Source organism: Neophocaena asiaeorientalis, unplaced genomic scaffold (assembly GCF_003031525.2).
Source record: "Neophocaena asiaeorientalis asiaeorientalis breed wild unplaced genomic scaffold, Neophocaena_asiaeorientalis_V1.1 scaffold218, whole genome shotgun sequence".
In the NCBI taxonomy this organism is placed as follows: Eukaryota; Metazoa; Chordata; class Mammalia; order Artiodactyla; family Phocoenidae; genus Neophocaena; species Neophocaena asiaeorientalis.
Genome location: NW_020172818.1, coordinates 11358826 through 11373691, shown reverse-complemented (window position 1 = coordinate 11373691; position 14866 = coordinate 11358826). Strand labels below are relative to the sequence as shown.

At 52.7% G+C, this 14866-nt stretch overlaps 1 protein-coding gene across 1 annotated transcript in view; it reads right to left on the bottom strand.

The window, feature by feature from the left end:
- The window catches only part of NSG1 (neuronal vesicle trafficking associated 1), a 28897-nt gene extending 28116 nt beyond the window's left edge, over nucleotides 1–781 (bottom strand). Inside the window, exons 1-2 of the mRNA XM_024741821.1 lie at nucleotides 625–781; nucleotides 75–229 (exon numbers count right to left, since the gene is read on the bottom strand). Of these exons, the coding sequence (XP_024597589.1) occupies nucleotides 75–203 (129 nt within the window). The 5' untranslated portion in view covers nucleotides 204–229; nucleotides 625–781. The remainder of the gene's footprint in view (nucleotides 1–74; nucleotides 230–624) is intronic.
- Between the last annotated feature and the right edge of the window lie 14085 nt (nucleotides 782–14866).

Here is a 14866-nt window from a genome sequence, read left to right as displayed (position 1 = left end):
TTTCTTTTGTTGCGGCCGCCACCCGAGATTTGGGGGTGCGCACCCGGCGGTCCTGGGTACCGGGGGCCTCTCACCTTATCCGGGGGCGGGAACTGCAGTTGATTGACATCAAGGGGCGTCATCAGGGGGATGGTGTCGAAGCCATCCTCCAGCAGCGGCTGCTTGGTGCCCTTCTCCGCGAAATTGTTCCCCAACTTCACCATGGTTCCGGGAGACCCGAGGCTGCCGCCTGCGGAGCGAGGGCCGGGCGGGAGTCACCGCGAGCAAGACCCACCCGCTGTCCCGGGCGTCGGCGAGCTCTCCGGCCCCCGCCTCGTCTCCGAGGAGGGGTCGTGAGGACGCAGAGGTCGCGGCCCGAGGGCTGGGGGGGGGTGGGTGCTGTGTATTTATGGACTCACCCGCTGGGCAAAAGCGCCAAGCTCAGGGACGCCTAGCAGCCGGGGAGGGACGCCGCCCCTGCCCGCGGGTCTAGACGCGTCCCCGGTCCTGGCGACGCCTCGCCGGTGACCTGCCCAAGGACCCCTGTCCCTCCCACCTGGGGAAATGCGCGGCCCTGTACCCGGCTTCCCGGCGGAAGGGTCCAACCCGGGCGCCCCGCGGCCCCGCCTGCCGGCCAGCACTCACCCCACGCCCGGCTCCGGCAGGTCTGGACTCCGACCGCACTCCGAGCCTCCGCGTCGCCCGCTCCCGCTCACAGCAATGGCAGAGGCGGCGCCGCGCGGGGCCGGGGCGGGGGCGCCGCGCGATTGGGCTCCCTCCCCCCGCTCGCCACCTCCCTTCCTGCCGCTCCCGGGGGTTAACTGCGCGCTGTGAGTGCGTGCGTGTGGCGGCGGCGGCAGCCTTGACGCAGCGCGCGCGCGCGCCGGCCGCACAAAGAAGCGCGGGGCGGGCGCAGGGGGGCGCTCCCCGTGGACCCCGCGGTCGCCGGGACCTCGGCTTGGTGGGGGGGAGATAAGGGGGATGGGATCGCGCCCCGGATGGGAGGCTCGGAGGGCGCCACAGGGCTGGTAGCAGGGGATGGGGGGAAGAGAGGTGCGGGCTGCGTAACCCCGGGGCGGCGGCTGGGGCGCAAGGCGATTCGAAGCGAGAGAGGGGCGGGGGATCCTAGGGATGGAGCGATCCCCCAAACTGGGGGAAAAGGTGCCCCCCCTTACAGGCGAGCCGATCTGGGAGTCCTGAAGGATAGGGAAGGGTCCTGCGGGGGAGGGTTCCAGGAAGCTGTGGGCGGTGGCAGAGACGAGAGCGTGGTCTGGTTAGTGCGTGGCTGGCTTGTGGAGAGGCCGACAAAAAGAGGGCGTGTCCCTGGTGAAAGGAGGCTCGGATGGGAATGGAGGGGGGAGTTTTTTGGTGGTACAGGATGTGGAGGGAACGCTCTCCAGAGCTGGGGACGGTGTCCGGACGTGGGGGGACGCCCAGGGTAGCGGGAGGGAAGGTATCCAGGGCAAAGAGAGCGCTTCGCGTGACGCGTTGGAGCGTTTCTCTGGTCTGGTCAGAAGGTAAAGCTGGGGTCCGCTCCCGGCAGCCGCAGCCTCAATCATCCAGGGCTCAGAGAAGGGGCGTCCTGGAACGAAGAACCCCCTCTCCATGTAGCTAGAGAACAGGAACACGATTCTCTCACTGCCTGCTGAGCCTTGAGCCACCAGGTCAGTCTAGGAACCTGGCCATGGGCACCTTGATTTCAAAATCCCCGGGAGGGCACAAGCAGATGAGGTGCCTGGATTTCTCTTAACTGGGCCCAATTCCTCAGCAGGGTCCACATGAGCCTTTGACCACAGGGCAGCCTGGCAGGACCCAGGCTCTTGGTGCACACGACCCCTGGCCAGCCCAGGAAGGGCTGGTGTCCCAGACGCAGGCACCTTGGGGCCTGGCATCAGCATCCTTCTGGCAAAGGCCCTTTGAACGCAGGACTGGTACAGCGATAAGGCATCTGTGTGTGGTCCAGGTTCTTACAGGGGACCAGAGGGGGCCTCCTCCCTGACGCTTCGTTACTTCCCACAGCAGTTGAGGAAGAGCAGCTAGAATCTGCTCAGGTGCTGGTTTAGGTGCGTCCCTGGCCAGACTAAGAGCTTACAGATCACAAGAAACCTTGTGGGCTTCATTCACCGAGGGAATAGCTTTGTCCCCATCTTCGGCCCCAATACGCACACACACAAACACTGCAGTCAGAATCCCACACGGGGAGCTGCAGGGTGGGCCTCCTGGGCCCTGTGTGGACCCCTCTCCCCCTCAAAGGCTCTGTCAGCTGAGGAGGACAGAGGCAAGGATGGCCCATGGTCGTCCCAGAGACAGCAGGGGACAGTCGCCAGCTGGTTTTCCATGCTGTCCTGGGTTTTGACTGGTGCCGGTCACTGGGACTCTGCAGCTTCATTCTGTGTGGGATTTTTGTGGGTGCCCAGGCCGCACCAGACCCTGTGAAGGGCACACATGTGGACAATGCAATTCACAAGACACACAGCGCCCCCCATCAGCAGCTGATGGACAAGGGAAAAGAAATGGCAAGCCTTCCGAAGGAGCAGAGGGCCCACCAGTGGGAGCGACCTCGTCCACTGCCAGGGGGAGAAGGCAGGAGGCTGTGGGCAAAGTATGAAATCCTCCAGGGGGGCCCGAGGGAGAGCAGAGTGGGCGGAAGGTCTCCCAGGTGGGGATACATGTGTAGGCAGATGTCAGTTTCCCAGGCCTGCTGTAACAAATTACCCCAAACTGGAAGGCTTAAAACCACAAATGTATCATCTCACAGCTCTGGAGGCCAGAGTCCGAGATCAAGGGGTCAGCCAGGCCACATTCCCTACAGAGACTGCAGGGGAGAATCTGCTCCTGCCTCTGCCAGCTTCCGGTGGTACCAGGCATTGCTAGGCTTGTGGCCGCATCCCTCCAGTCTCTGTCTCCGTGATCACCCTGCCCCCTCCTCTCCTCTGTGTCTCCTATAAGGGCACTTGTCATTGGATTTTGGGGCCACTGGGATGATCCAGGATAATGTTCTCTCAAAATCTGTAATCACAGGGCTTCCCTGGTGGCACAGTGGTTAAGAAAACACTTGCCAATGCAGGGAACACGGGTTCGAGCCCTGGTCTGGTAAGATCCCCCATGCCGCAGGGCAAGTAAGCCCGTGCGCCACAGCTACTGAGCCTGCGCTCTAGAGCCCACGAGCCACAACTACTGAGCCCTTGTGCCACAACTACTGAAGCCCGCGTGCGTAGAGCCCGTGCTCCGCAACAAGAGAAGCCACCGCAATGAGAAGCCTGTGCACCGCAACGAAGAGTAGCCCCCAGGTCACCACAACTAGAGAAAGCCTGCATGCAGCAACGAAGACCCAACGCAGCCAAAAATAAATAAATAAATATATACATTAAAGAAATAAAAAATGTTTAAGAAAAAAGTCTGTAATCACATCATTTGCCCTATAAAGCAATATTCACAGATTCCGAGGGTTAGATTTGGACGTCTTTGGGGGGGCCACCACTGAGCTCACCACAAGCGTCAAACCTGCAAGGGTGCAGTGATTTGGGGAACTCAGGTTGTAGATGGTTCTGGGAGAGGCAGGGTAGGGTCTTGGCTAGAGATGAGGTTGAAGAGGCCACAGTCACAGAACTGGGGACCAGTGAAGCTGTGTTGTGGGACAAACTGATTTAAGGTGTTTTTACAGTGTCCACAGAGTGAAATCTGTGTGAAATACACTATGCTCTTCCCTCAGACCCCAGTTTCATCCTAGCACCAGCAATCTGTAACTCCTAGAGATTCACAGGATTTTTGACATGGATTTGGTTTTTCTAGATGACTCTTTAAAGGACATTTCTAGGGTTATGATCCCTTTCTAGGGACAGATCCATCACTGCGCAGATGAGTGCAGTAACCGCCGCCCCGTCCACCTTCCACCGGGCAGGGCAGCCAACTGCTGCTCCCCAACACTCAACACCCTGTCATTTCCACTTCCTAGCCTCTCGGCGACCTTCTTTGTCCCACTGGTCAGAGCCCAGGCTGCCACGGCAGGAGGCAGTGTGACACAGTCTGATTTCCAATCCTCTCTCCCGCTTCTAGCTGTGTGACTTTGGACAAGTTGCTTAACTTCTCTGTGCCTCAGTTCCCCCATCTATAAAATGGAAATAATAATAATAATACCTCCATCACAGTGTTGTGAGACACTGAGACAAATGAGCTATTATGATATTAAAAACAAAAAACACAGTGCCTGCTTTGCCTCTTATGATGGCTTTGACCTCTAATTAGGTACCCTGCAGTGTCTTCTTGGTAGTGATGTTGAGGCCAGGAGGAGGTGGTAGAGGCATGTCACGAGTGTAGGGTTAGTGCTCAGAGTGACTAAGGAGATCCTCCCCAGGTCCCGAGGAGCTTCTTTGTAGCTCCAGGGAAGTAAATTCCTAGTCTCAGGCCACACAGTGCCGGGCAGAGGCGGGCCAGGCTCTGGGCTCACCCGGCAGGCTTCCCCATAACCAGCCTGATCCCCAGCACAGGAACAAATTCTGGCAAAATAAATATTTTTCATTTCTCCATCTCCCGTGCCTAGAACAGGGCCTGGTGCACGGCGCGTACACAGGCACCGTACGTTAAATGGAGTAGGCATCCACTCATCTTACATTCACAGTAGATTCAGACATCGCAATGTCAGGTTTGTAAAGCCAAGTTCAAGTGTGTAGTGAGAAAATTCACGGTCTAATTCAAGCTGAAGGCAAGGTGGCCCATAGCATCACCGAGACATTCTCCTGCCTAGGTTTAACCCTGCTGCAAACGCTCATTTCTGGAAAATGCCAAACCTTATTTTAAAATGTATGATGTGTAGACAAAGTCATAAATACAGTGATTTTTATGATTTTAGTGTTTCATTTACCTTTGTAGTCCCTAACCCTCTGCGCACATTAGGGACTCAGTAAATGGTTAAGAAATGAATGAGCGATATTTTTATCCCTTTCTTTGTATTTGTAGAAACTAAATAAACAGGATTATGGGGCTCCAAGTCATTTGGTGAGCTCTTACATTTTTAAACAGAACTGTATGTGTATTGGGGGTTTTAGGAGTCTTGCGGGGGGTAGTTGGGGGGTGGGTTGTTTGTTGCTGCCTGTAGAGGCTTAATGAACCAGTCAGCAGTTCCTAATTTTCCCCAAATGTTTCGATGATCAACCTCGCTTTGGCTGTGAGGCCCTTGACCTTGGCGGGGTTGTGGGCGTCAGGGGTTGTGAGCAAGAAAGACAAGGGGCTCTGGGGAATGGCTCTCTTGGGACCTCAGTTTACAAAATGATGGGAGTGATCACAAAGGTTTCCTTTTCTGAGCTCCAAGATTTGGGATATAAGAAAAGATGATTTTTAAAATCCTTCCCATTGGAGTCCCATTTTTGGATCTGTGGTCAGAGCATTGCCATTCTGGGCGATTGGTGCACGTAAAGTCAGCAGAAGTTGAATTTTTTGGTTGGGTAATCGTCTCCAAGATGCTGGTAGCTCCAAATTCCTATGGTCTGCACAACACAGGCTGCTTTCAAATGTTCAAACCTGTCCAACCCTAAAATCAAGGACGGTAGAGTAGAAAAATATTCAGGACAAGGAACGTCACTGTCCGACGGAAGGAACCTAAAAGAATATTTCTTGACCCCAAGGTTTTCCGTGTCAGCAGGGAGGGAGGGCGAGGGAGGAGTGACACCACCTCCCTCTACCCTGACAAAAGAGGCTGAGGGCAGGGGAGTAGCATGTGCAGTTCCAAGGAGAACATCCAATAGTTTCCCTTTACTTGGCAGGGCGGGGGCGCGGGGCGGGGCAGTGGGGAGGAGGGTTCAAGTTCAGAAGATACATCTCCACCGTCCTGCCTGGGGAGGAAATGCAGATCAAATAACCACGCATCTTGGGATCAAGGGTTTTCCAGAGGTTGAATAATCCTCTAGTTCCACACCCTCGTTTTACATTTTACATCCAGGGAAGCTGAGGTCAGCCGGGAGTAGGGTGTAGAACCTGTCTCTGGGGCTTTCGGCGGGTCAGCCCCCAAGGGAGACATGGCGGTGAACTCACAGACCAGGTGAGCTCCCACCCCTCGCACTTCGCCTCCCAGGCACCCCTTCTGCGCTGGGGGTGCCAACAGTGCCGTGCTGGGCCCCCTGCAGACCCTCTCCCGCTGCCCCACTCTGTCTGGGCCTGCAGAGACCATGGCTTACTTCAGTGCCCTCTGGCCAATAGGGTCCTGCGTCCCAGCCCCCTCAGGCTGGCCCTGAAGAAGGTGGGCCACATCCCTGAAGTATCCCTTGAAGAAGGTCACTCAGGAGGAGCCCAGGCCCCTCTGCCTGCCTCCCTGCTGACCCAGGAATAGTCATAGCTCCCCCAGTGCTCACTCCGGCTACAGGACCACATCTTCTGGGCCCCTGGTCACATCCCTCCTCAAATGATCCCATTTTAGTGGGCCACCTGCTACCTCTTGGCATCTTTTTTTTTTTTTTGCAGTACGCGGGCCTCTCTCTGTTGTGGCCTCTGCCGTTGCGGAGCACAGGCTCGGGACGCGCAGGCTCAGCGGCCATGGCTCACGGGCCTAGCCGCTCCGCGGCATGTGGGATCTTCCTGGACCGGGGCACGAACCCGTGTCCCCTGCATCGGCAGGCGGACTCTCAACCACTGCGCCACCAGGGAAGCCCTCCTCTTGGCATCTTGACCGATACAAATGCCGAGGGAGCACATTTTTTGCTCCTGCCTGGACACTCTCTGGAGCCCCCAGGAAGACCCCTACCCACTGCCCTGCCCCCCCTCCTGGGTGAAGAACTAGATGAGGAGGAGAATGAAATACTTTCTCTGCCATTTTCTTTTTTCTTTCTCTTTTTAGCTTCACAAAAATTCCGAAGTGGTAGGGGGCAAGCATTGTTATACCCATTTTACAGATAAAGGAACCATAATAATAGGTAGAAAGACTGTACCAACAATAGCTAATGGGCAGTGAATGCTGATAAGTGCTCTCTAGGCACTGACTATCAATCCCCTCTAACCACTGTGTGAAGTCCTATTAATCCATCTCTCAGAGGACACCACTGAGGCCGGGATGAGATTTGCCCCTTAAGACAATGCTCAGAAGGCATGTAGGTAGAAGAACATCAGGACATATCAAGAACCTAGTCAAAGTGTAGATTCCCGATCAACACTGCAGCTTCCTCCCTCTGCTCCAAGCCCCGGCCAGATGCTCTTGCCCTCTGATGGGAGAACCCAGCTGCCTCTGCTTCCCGCTCCCTCCCTTCCTCCAAGCTCCACTTAGGACCAGAAACGGGGGAGGGGGAATACCCTAAATCTGAATAGCCTAAACTCTGGTCCTGAGTTTATGCCACCCATTGGAGTCATACTAGCAACGTGGCCTTAGGCAAAGCACCAACCCACCTGGGCCTCAGTTTCCCCTTACATGAAATGAGGGGGTTGGGCTAGAACCATAACTTAATTCCCCTCCAGCTTCAAAGCCACACCCACCCCCATTTGGTTCACTCTCCCATGACAAGAATGGCCCAGGATGGGGCTTCCCTGGTGGCGCAGTGGTTAAGAATCCGCCTGCCAATGCAGGGGACATGGGTTCGAACCCTGGTCCAGGAAGATCCCACCTGTCGCGGAGCAACTAAGCCCGTGCGCCACAACTACTGAGCCTGCGTGCTACAACTACTGAAGCCCGCGAGCCTAGAGCCCATGCTCCGCAACAAGAGAAGCCACCACAGTGAGAAGCCCGCACACCACAGCGACCCCCGCTCGCTGCAACCAGAGAAAGCCCACACGCAGCAACGAAGGCCCAACGCAGCCAAAAAAAAAAAGAATGGCCCAGGATGAATCAGAACCCAAATTACAGAGAGCATGTTGAGGTCTAGCAAGGTACTGCACACGACCTGGGGAATAAATTACCAGGGCCATCTAATTCCATCCAGCTTTTACCCTGCTCAGTTCGGAAGCATTTTCATATCACCCAGCACCAGCTAAGAACCAGGTTTCCGGCCTGTAACAATAACTCGTGTTAAATTATTTAGCTGGTAAATGATTATAAAAGCCCTTTGCCAAAGTAAAGAACCAGAGAAAGGCCAAATCCTAATAACAGTAATAGCACCGTATGGTGGAATTAATTATTGAATTTTTAAAAAGCCCACAGATGGATGAGTGTAATACATTCCACGCTCTGTGGAGCCAGGGTCCCTGGGAGAGTGTCTAAAATTCACAGCATCCCAGGAGTCTGCCGGAGACTACACAGCACAAGGCCCAACTGCATTGCAGGCAGCTCAGCTATGACCTAAAGGGGCTGTTCTATCCGGAATGTATCCTTTCCTGAGGCTGGGGCTGGGATTTGGTTAGTTGCAGCCCAGCGAAATTAGCACATGGCTGATCCACAGGCTCTGAGCTGAGCTAGGACTCCTGGCCGTGGCATGATTTTTTTTCTTACATCCATAATTTATAACCTTTCCTCTGTCGGGCAGGCTCCCCTGTGTCTCTGGTCCAGCAGGGGAATGGAGGTGGGTTTTCCCAAAGGTTGAAATTTTCCTCATTTTGGACCACAGTTATTCTAACGTGCAAGGTGTGTTGCCCTGTCTTCCAAAACAAAGGATGTTGAAAAGAATCTTACCCTTTCTTGAAGAATGGGGTCAGCTTTCTGCAGGAGCTGAACAGGAAGCACAGGGCCGGGAACCCTCCCACACTGAGTGTCCCCAAGCTCCGGGGGCTTCGTTAGTGCTTATTTATTGACATCTATGTGGCCTCCATCCCCTCAGGGGGCTGCCAGTAACCATCCTCACCAGTCACCCCATTACCTCTTTCCAACTTGCCGTGAGCAAAATATCCAAATTGCCAAATTTATTAGACTAAATCAAAAAAAGGAGAAAGGGGGCTGCCGTGGGTTGAACGGTGTTCCCTAAAAATGCATGTCCACCTGGAACCTCAGAATATGACCTTTCTTGGAAATGGGGTCTTTACAGATATAATTGGTTGAGGCTTGGGACGGAATCACCCTGGATATAGGATGGGCCCTAAATCCAATGACCAGTGTCCTTATAAGAAGAGGAGGGGACACAGAGCGACATACAGAAGAAAAGGCCAGATAATGACAGAGGCCACGGCGCAGAGAGATGTAGCTACAAGCTACAACGCTGAGGATCGCCACTAGCGCCTGGAAACTAGGAGAGAGGCGTGCAGCAGACCCTCCCCTGGCGCCTTCAGAGGGAGCATGCCCTGCTGACACCTTGATTTTGAACTTCCGGCCTCCAGAACTGGGAGAGAGTGCATTTCTATTGTTTTAAGCCCACCCCCCAGTTTTTGGTCATTTGTTACAACAGCCCTGGGAAACTAACACAGAAACTCTTCAGCCCAAATAACTTCCTTAATGTTTTTACATTTTTAAAATCTTAAACCAGTGCATATTTTGACATCATATGCATTTCTTTAAATAGCCCTTTAGCGTTTTCAGAGCATTTCACAAGCATGAATTTCCACGATTAAAGCTTGGTAGAGCTGAGGGTACCTGCTCCGCGCTGCCATCTTAGCTGGGTGGTCATCACAGGAGCCTGCTAACTCCTGTCCAGAGCCCCATCCACGACGTGGTGCTTCCTCCCCTCGAGAGGAGAGCCCGCACTCTGGGGTCTAGAATCACGAACCTGCATTTCAGAGCTGGGATGGAACTTGGAGTTAGTCCAGGGCTGTGATTCTCAAGGTGGGGCTCCCAGACCAGCGGCAGCAGTCTTGCCTGGGAACTGGTTAGACGTGCACATTCTCAGGCTCCACACCGACCTGCTGGATCGGAGACTCTGGTTTAACAAGCCCTGCAGGTGATTCCCATGCACACACAGGTTTCAGAATCATTGCTTCCAGGTTTGCAAGCTGGAATTCTGCAGGCTGGGCTAGGCTAGATACACAGATAGGTTTTGCTCGTTTGCACTTTAAAATAAATTGCTTGCATTGGAAATATTGAAAAACCAGGAGATTGCACAAAACGTCCAGATTTCCTGCCTTCTTTTGAAGAATTGGGGGATCTAAGAATAGAGATATTCCTATGTGGCAAAAATCAGCTGCATAGGGATAATGGCTGCCCACCCCCACCCATGCCCCCATCCGCCTTACACCTGTGCTACCTTGCCTGCTTGGCCCCTGTAGGCACTTGAGTTTGAGACGCTAATCTAATCCAATACCTCATTTTACAGTTGGGGAAACTGAGGGACAGACAAGGGAGTGAGCACTTTCCAACATGTTTGCTGGGTGATGGGCAGCTCAGAAGCCTTTGCAGGTACTTGGGCAAGCACAGAGGTTCATCATGGGGCACCTGGGAAAACTGCAATCCTGAGGCAGTCAGCCCTGATATTAGAAACCCTCAGTGGTACCATGGGCCACGCAGAAGGTGAAGGAGGAATGGGCACGAGGTCATGGAGAAGGAGAGGAGGGAGAGACACAGAGATGGTTGGGGGATGGCTATAACAACAACAAGAGACAATAATAAGTGTCTACAAGGCTGTGAAGAAATTGGAACCCTCCTACACCGTTGATGGGAATGTAAAAGGATGCAGCTACCGTGGAAAACAGCATGGCGGTTCCTCCAAAAGTCAAACATAGAATGAACGTAGGGTCCAGCAATTCCACTCCTAGGAATGCACCCAACACGTGTTCACACAAAAATGAGTACACAAATGTTCATTCCAACATGAATCATAAAAGCCGAAAAGTGGGCTCAACTGATGAAAGGATAAACAAAATGAGGTCTCTCCATACAATGGACAATTACTCATTAAAAGGAATGACGCACTGGAAATTCCTTGGCGGTCCAGTGTTTAGGACTTCAAGCTTTCACTGCTGAGGGCCAGGGTTCAACCCCTGGTCAGGGCACTAAGATCCCACAAGCCGGGTGGCATGGCCAAAAAAAAAAGGAATAAAATACTGATGCGTGCTACAGCATGGATGAACCTTGAATACATTATGCGGAGTGAAAGAAATCGGTCACAAAAGACCGCATGTTGTATGATTGGTATGGAATGTGCAGAATAGGCAAATTCACACAGATAGAAAGTAGATTAGTGGTTGCTGGGGGATGGGGGAGCGGGGGAGAGGAAACGGAAGGTGACTGCTAACAGAATAGGGTTTCTTTTTTGCCTTGATAAGAATATTCCAGAATTAGAGAGTGGTAATAGTTGCACCCCTCTGTGGATATTCTGAAAACCAGTGAATTGTATGCTTTAAAGAGGTGAGCTTTATGGTATGTGAATTATATCACAAAAAACGGGGGTGGTGAGATCGGGTCACAAAATGGTTGGTGCGTCGGCAGTTCGGGTGGGGACAGGATGATTCTGAGGCGTGACGATCTTAACTGCTAACTCTTTTATAGCATTTACATGACAGGCACTGCATCAAGACTTTACATACATCAACTTATTTAAATACCATACTTGCAGTGAACGTATGTGTAGGTACTGTGGTTAGAGCCCTTTTGCAGATGGGGAACCGAGACCTGTTCAAGGTGTGGCAGGGCTGAGACTCAAACCCAAGGAGTCACCCACTCTACCATTGTGTCAGCGGGCTCGTGACACTGTGGCTGTGTGCGCGTGGGTATTGTGCGTGCAGGAACCCGTCTGTGTATATGTGTGTGTGTGTGTGTGTGCATTTGTGTGTGAATTGCCCATGTGTGCATGCATGGGTGTTCATGCGTGCGTATGCGTGTGTGTTTGTGTGTGTGCATGTGTATGTATGTCTGTGTGCATGTGTGTTTTTTGTGTGTGTCTTGCACACCCATGAGAAGAGATCGAGGGCCTGTTAGGGAGCCTCTCTGTCTCCTGGTTTGGTAGTTCCCAAGGGTGGGATGGACCTGGACTGAGAGAAGAAAAGCTCCCGAGGAAGTCAGGCTGTGCCTAAGGGCAACATGGACTGAGAAAGACACTGGGATTTGGGACCAGAAACAGCCCTGCCTTTGCAGGTCCCTCCCAATGAACTTCAAGTCCTGCCCGGCCCGACGTGCAGATCTTCTCAGACCTCACCCCCTCCCTAGGTTGAAACTCACTTCCTCAGTTCCCCTCAGCAACACAACAGAGCACCACAGATATGGGGACGTAGGTATAGGTATAGCTGATTCACTTTGTTATAAAGCATAACACTGTAAAGCAATTATACTCCAATAAAGATGTTAAAAAAACAAAACAGGGGCTTCCTAGTTGGCGCAGTGGTTGAGAGTCTGCCTGCCGATGCATGGGACATGGGTTCGTGCCCCGGTCCGGGAGGATCCCACATGCCGCGGAGCGGCTGGGTCCGTGAGCCATGGCCGCTGAGCCTGCACGTCCAGAGCCTGTGTTCCGCAGCGGGAGAGGCCACAACAATGAGAGGCCCACGTACCGCAAAAAAAAAACAAAAAAAAAACAAAGCACCACGGCCTGGGGGCTTAAACAACAGATACTATGTTCTCATCCTGGAAGCTGAAGTCGGGATCAAGTTGTGGGTGCAGATGATTTCTCCTGAGGCCTCTCTCCTTGGCTTGTGGACGCCCACCTTCTCCCTGTGTCTTCACAGGGTCGTCCCTCTGTGTGTCTGTGTCCTAATCTCCTCTCCTTATAAAGACCCCGGTCAGATTGGATCAGGGCCCACCCTAGTTATCCGTTTTACCTTAATCACCTCCTTAAAGGCTTCTTCTCCAAATGCAGGCAATTCTGAGGTGCTGGGGGTTAGGACTCCAACATACGAAATGCGGGGGACAGACTTCAGCTCACAGGGAAGCTCAACTTCATTACTCATCATAGAGTACTGTTTCAGAAAATAGCTTGGGCTTCAAAGCCAGATGCGCTGGGGCTCAAACCTAGATTTGGTCACTTTCCAGCTGTAAGTCATTTCCCCTCTCGGAGCCCCTGTTCCCTCCCCTGAAGCATGAGGGGCATCGTGAGAGTCTAATACGATGCCCTCGGGTCTCTGCAGCTAACGGTGCCCGGCACATAGCATGTGCTCAGTAAATAACACTCCCTACCATGGCAGCCACCCCGGCTTCTGGTCGCTGAGGCTGCTGTGGGCCAGGCCTGGGTGGAGGCTCTGCAGATGTCCATCTGATCCTCCCCAGGCCATGAGAGGAGGGAGGCACCTGTAAGGAAACCGAGGCTCGTCGAGCTGAAGTACCTGCTCAGGGTCGCATGGCTGGGGCAGGGAGCTCGGGGTGCATTTGCGTCTCCTGTGAGCCCTGAGAGGGCAGAATCGGGGGCTCATCCATTCGGAACCCCCATGCCTTGCATGGGCCCCTTGCGGAATACATTCTCCATCAATGGAGCTTTGATCACATTGAAGTGACTTGAAACAGGCAAGAGACAGGGTGTGGGAGATGGAGGGCCACGACGTTGATTTTGTTCTCTGGGTCCTCTTGGCTTCTGAAGATTGCTTTGAAACCTCTAACAAGGCCCCTGGAATGTGAAATGAAAACATTTTTCCCAGCAGAAGATGCATCCATCCATGTGAAAGGGGAGGTGAGGCTGTTGAACAGCTCGGCTATGCTGCTCCCCGCTTTACCCTGTGAGGAAGGAGATGATATTTATAAATGATACAGCTAATTGTGTTTTTCTACAAGATTAATTTTACTGTCCCATTATCTGCTCCTTCTGAATCCATTCAGGGGTGGATTATGTCTTAGCTTTCAACTCTGGAGCTTTCATTAAAAATTAGGTCACCTTTTAGCCAGGAGCCCTGGATGGCCCAGGCCAGGGAGACTTCGACTGGAACGGAACCCCTTAACACGTTACAGTGTTCTCACTGCTAATGTCAGGATGCCCCGGGGCCTGGGAACAGTGTGCTTCCTCCAACATCTGATGCCGGGAGCAGGGGACCGGCACTGGTTTGGGGTTTACTAGATCGCAGACACTGTACCTGGGGCACTTTTCTCGTGAAACCTCACAACAGCCTGGGAGGTCAGCGCTATTCCCCATGATACAGAGGAGGGGCTGAAGGTCACCCCCGCAGGCCGGTAGATCCTGGTCAGCTAACATAGATTCCAACCAAGTACAGCTTGCCTCAAAACTGGTGCCACCCCTACCCTGCCAGGTGGGTACCTCTCCCTCCAGAATTTAGAGAGAGGATATATGTAGTTTCACTCTCCTGAGATCTAAAAGCTAAACCAACTGGAAACATTTCTAACAAGATGCCTCGAACACATTGACACTGGTTATTTCTCCTTTTTCTTTGGTTGGTAAAAGATGGTGCAAGTAGTGGGAGGGCTGGAGGTTAAGATACATTACCGTTGACTAAGCACCAGCTATGTGCCAGACAAGCTCTATTCTTATCCTTGGTCTTCATCATAATCCTAAAAGGTAAATCATATTTTCTTCTATTTTCCAGATAAAGTAACACAGGTGCTGGGGCCAGACACTGAATGATCAGCTTATTAATTGGGACCCAAACAATACATGTTGAACATGCAGGATGTTTATGATTTTTCACAGTGATAAGTAACACTGTAATGAACATCTTTGAGCACATACAAGTCTCTGTGAACTACTGTGATAATAACTATTGGTATAGGAACTCCTGTATCCATGCTTTTAATGTGCTGTGTAATGCAGAGGCTGGAAAGCAAAAGGCTTGGTTTGCCACACTCCCTTGAAGCTAGAGATGCCATGAGGCTCAGTCCTGACCAATGAGCGCTATATGCAGTCTTCCGGGAGTGTCTGTGGGAAAACTTTTGTTTTTCTACTGAAGAGGGACACACATGTTGGCAGTACTCTTCATCCTTCTTCCTGCCTTAAATGTAAAAATGATGTTTGGAGGCACAGCAGCCTTTTTCTGTCCATGAGGCTCCAAGTCTGAGGATGGAAAGCAACCCTCAAAGTGTGGTCATCTTTGTAACGGCTACACTGCGCCAGCAACCAAGCACTCCTTGTCCAAGAAAAGCAAAGCCTAATTTGCTGAAGCTCTGTTAGGGCAGGATTTC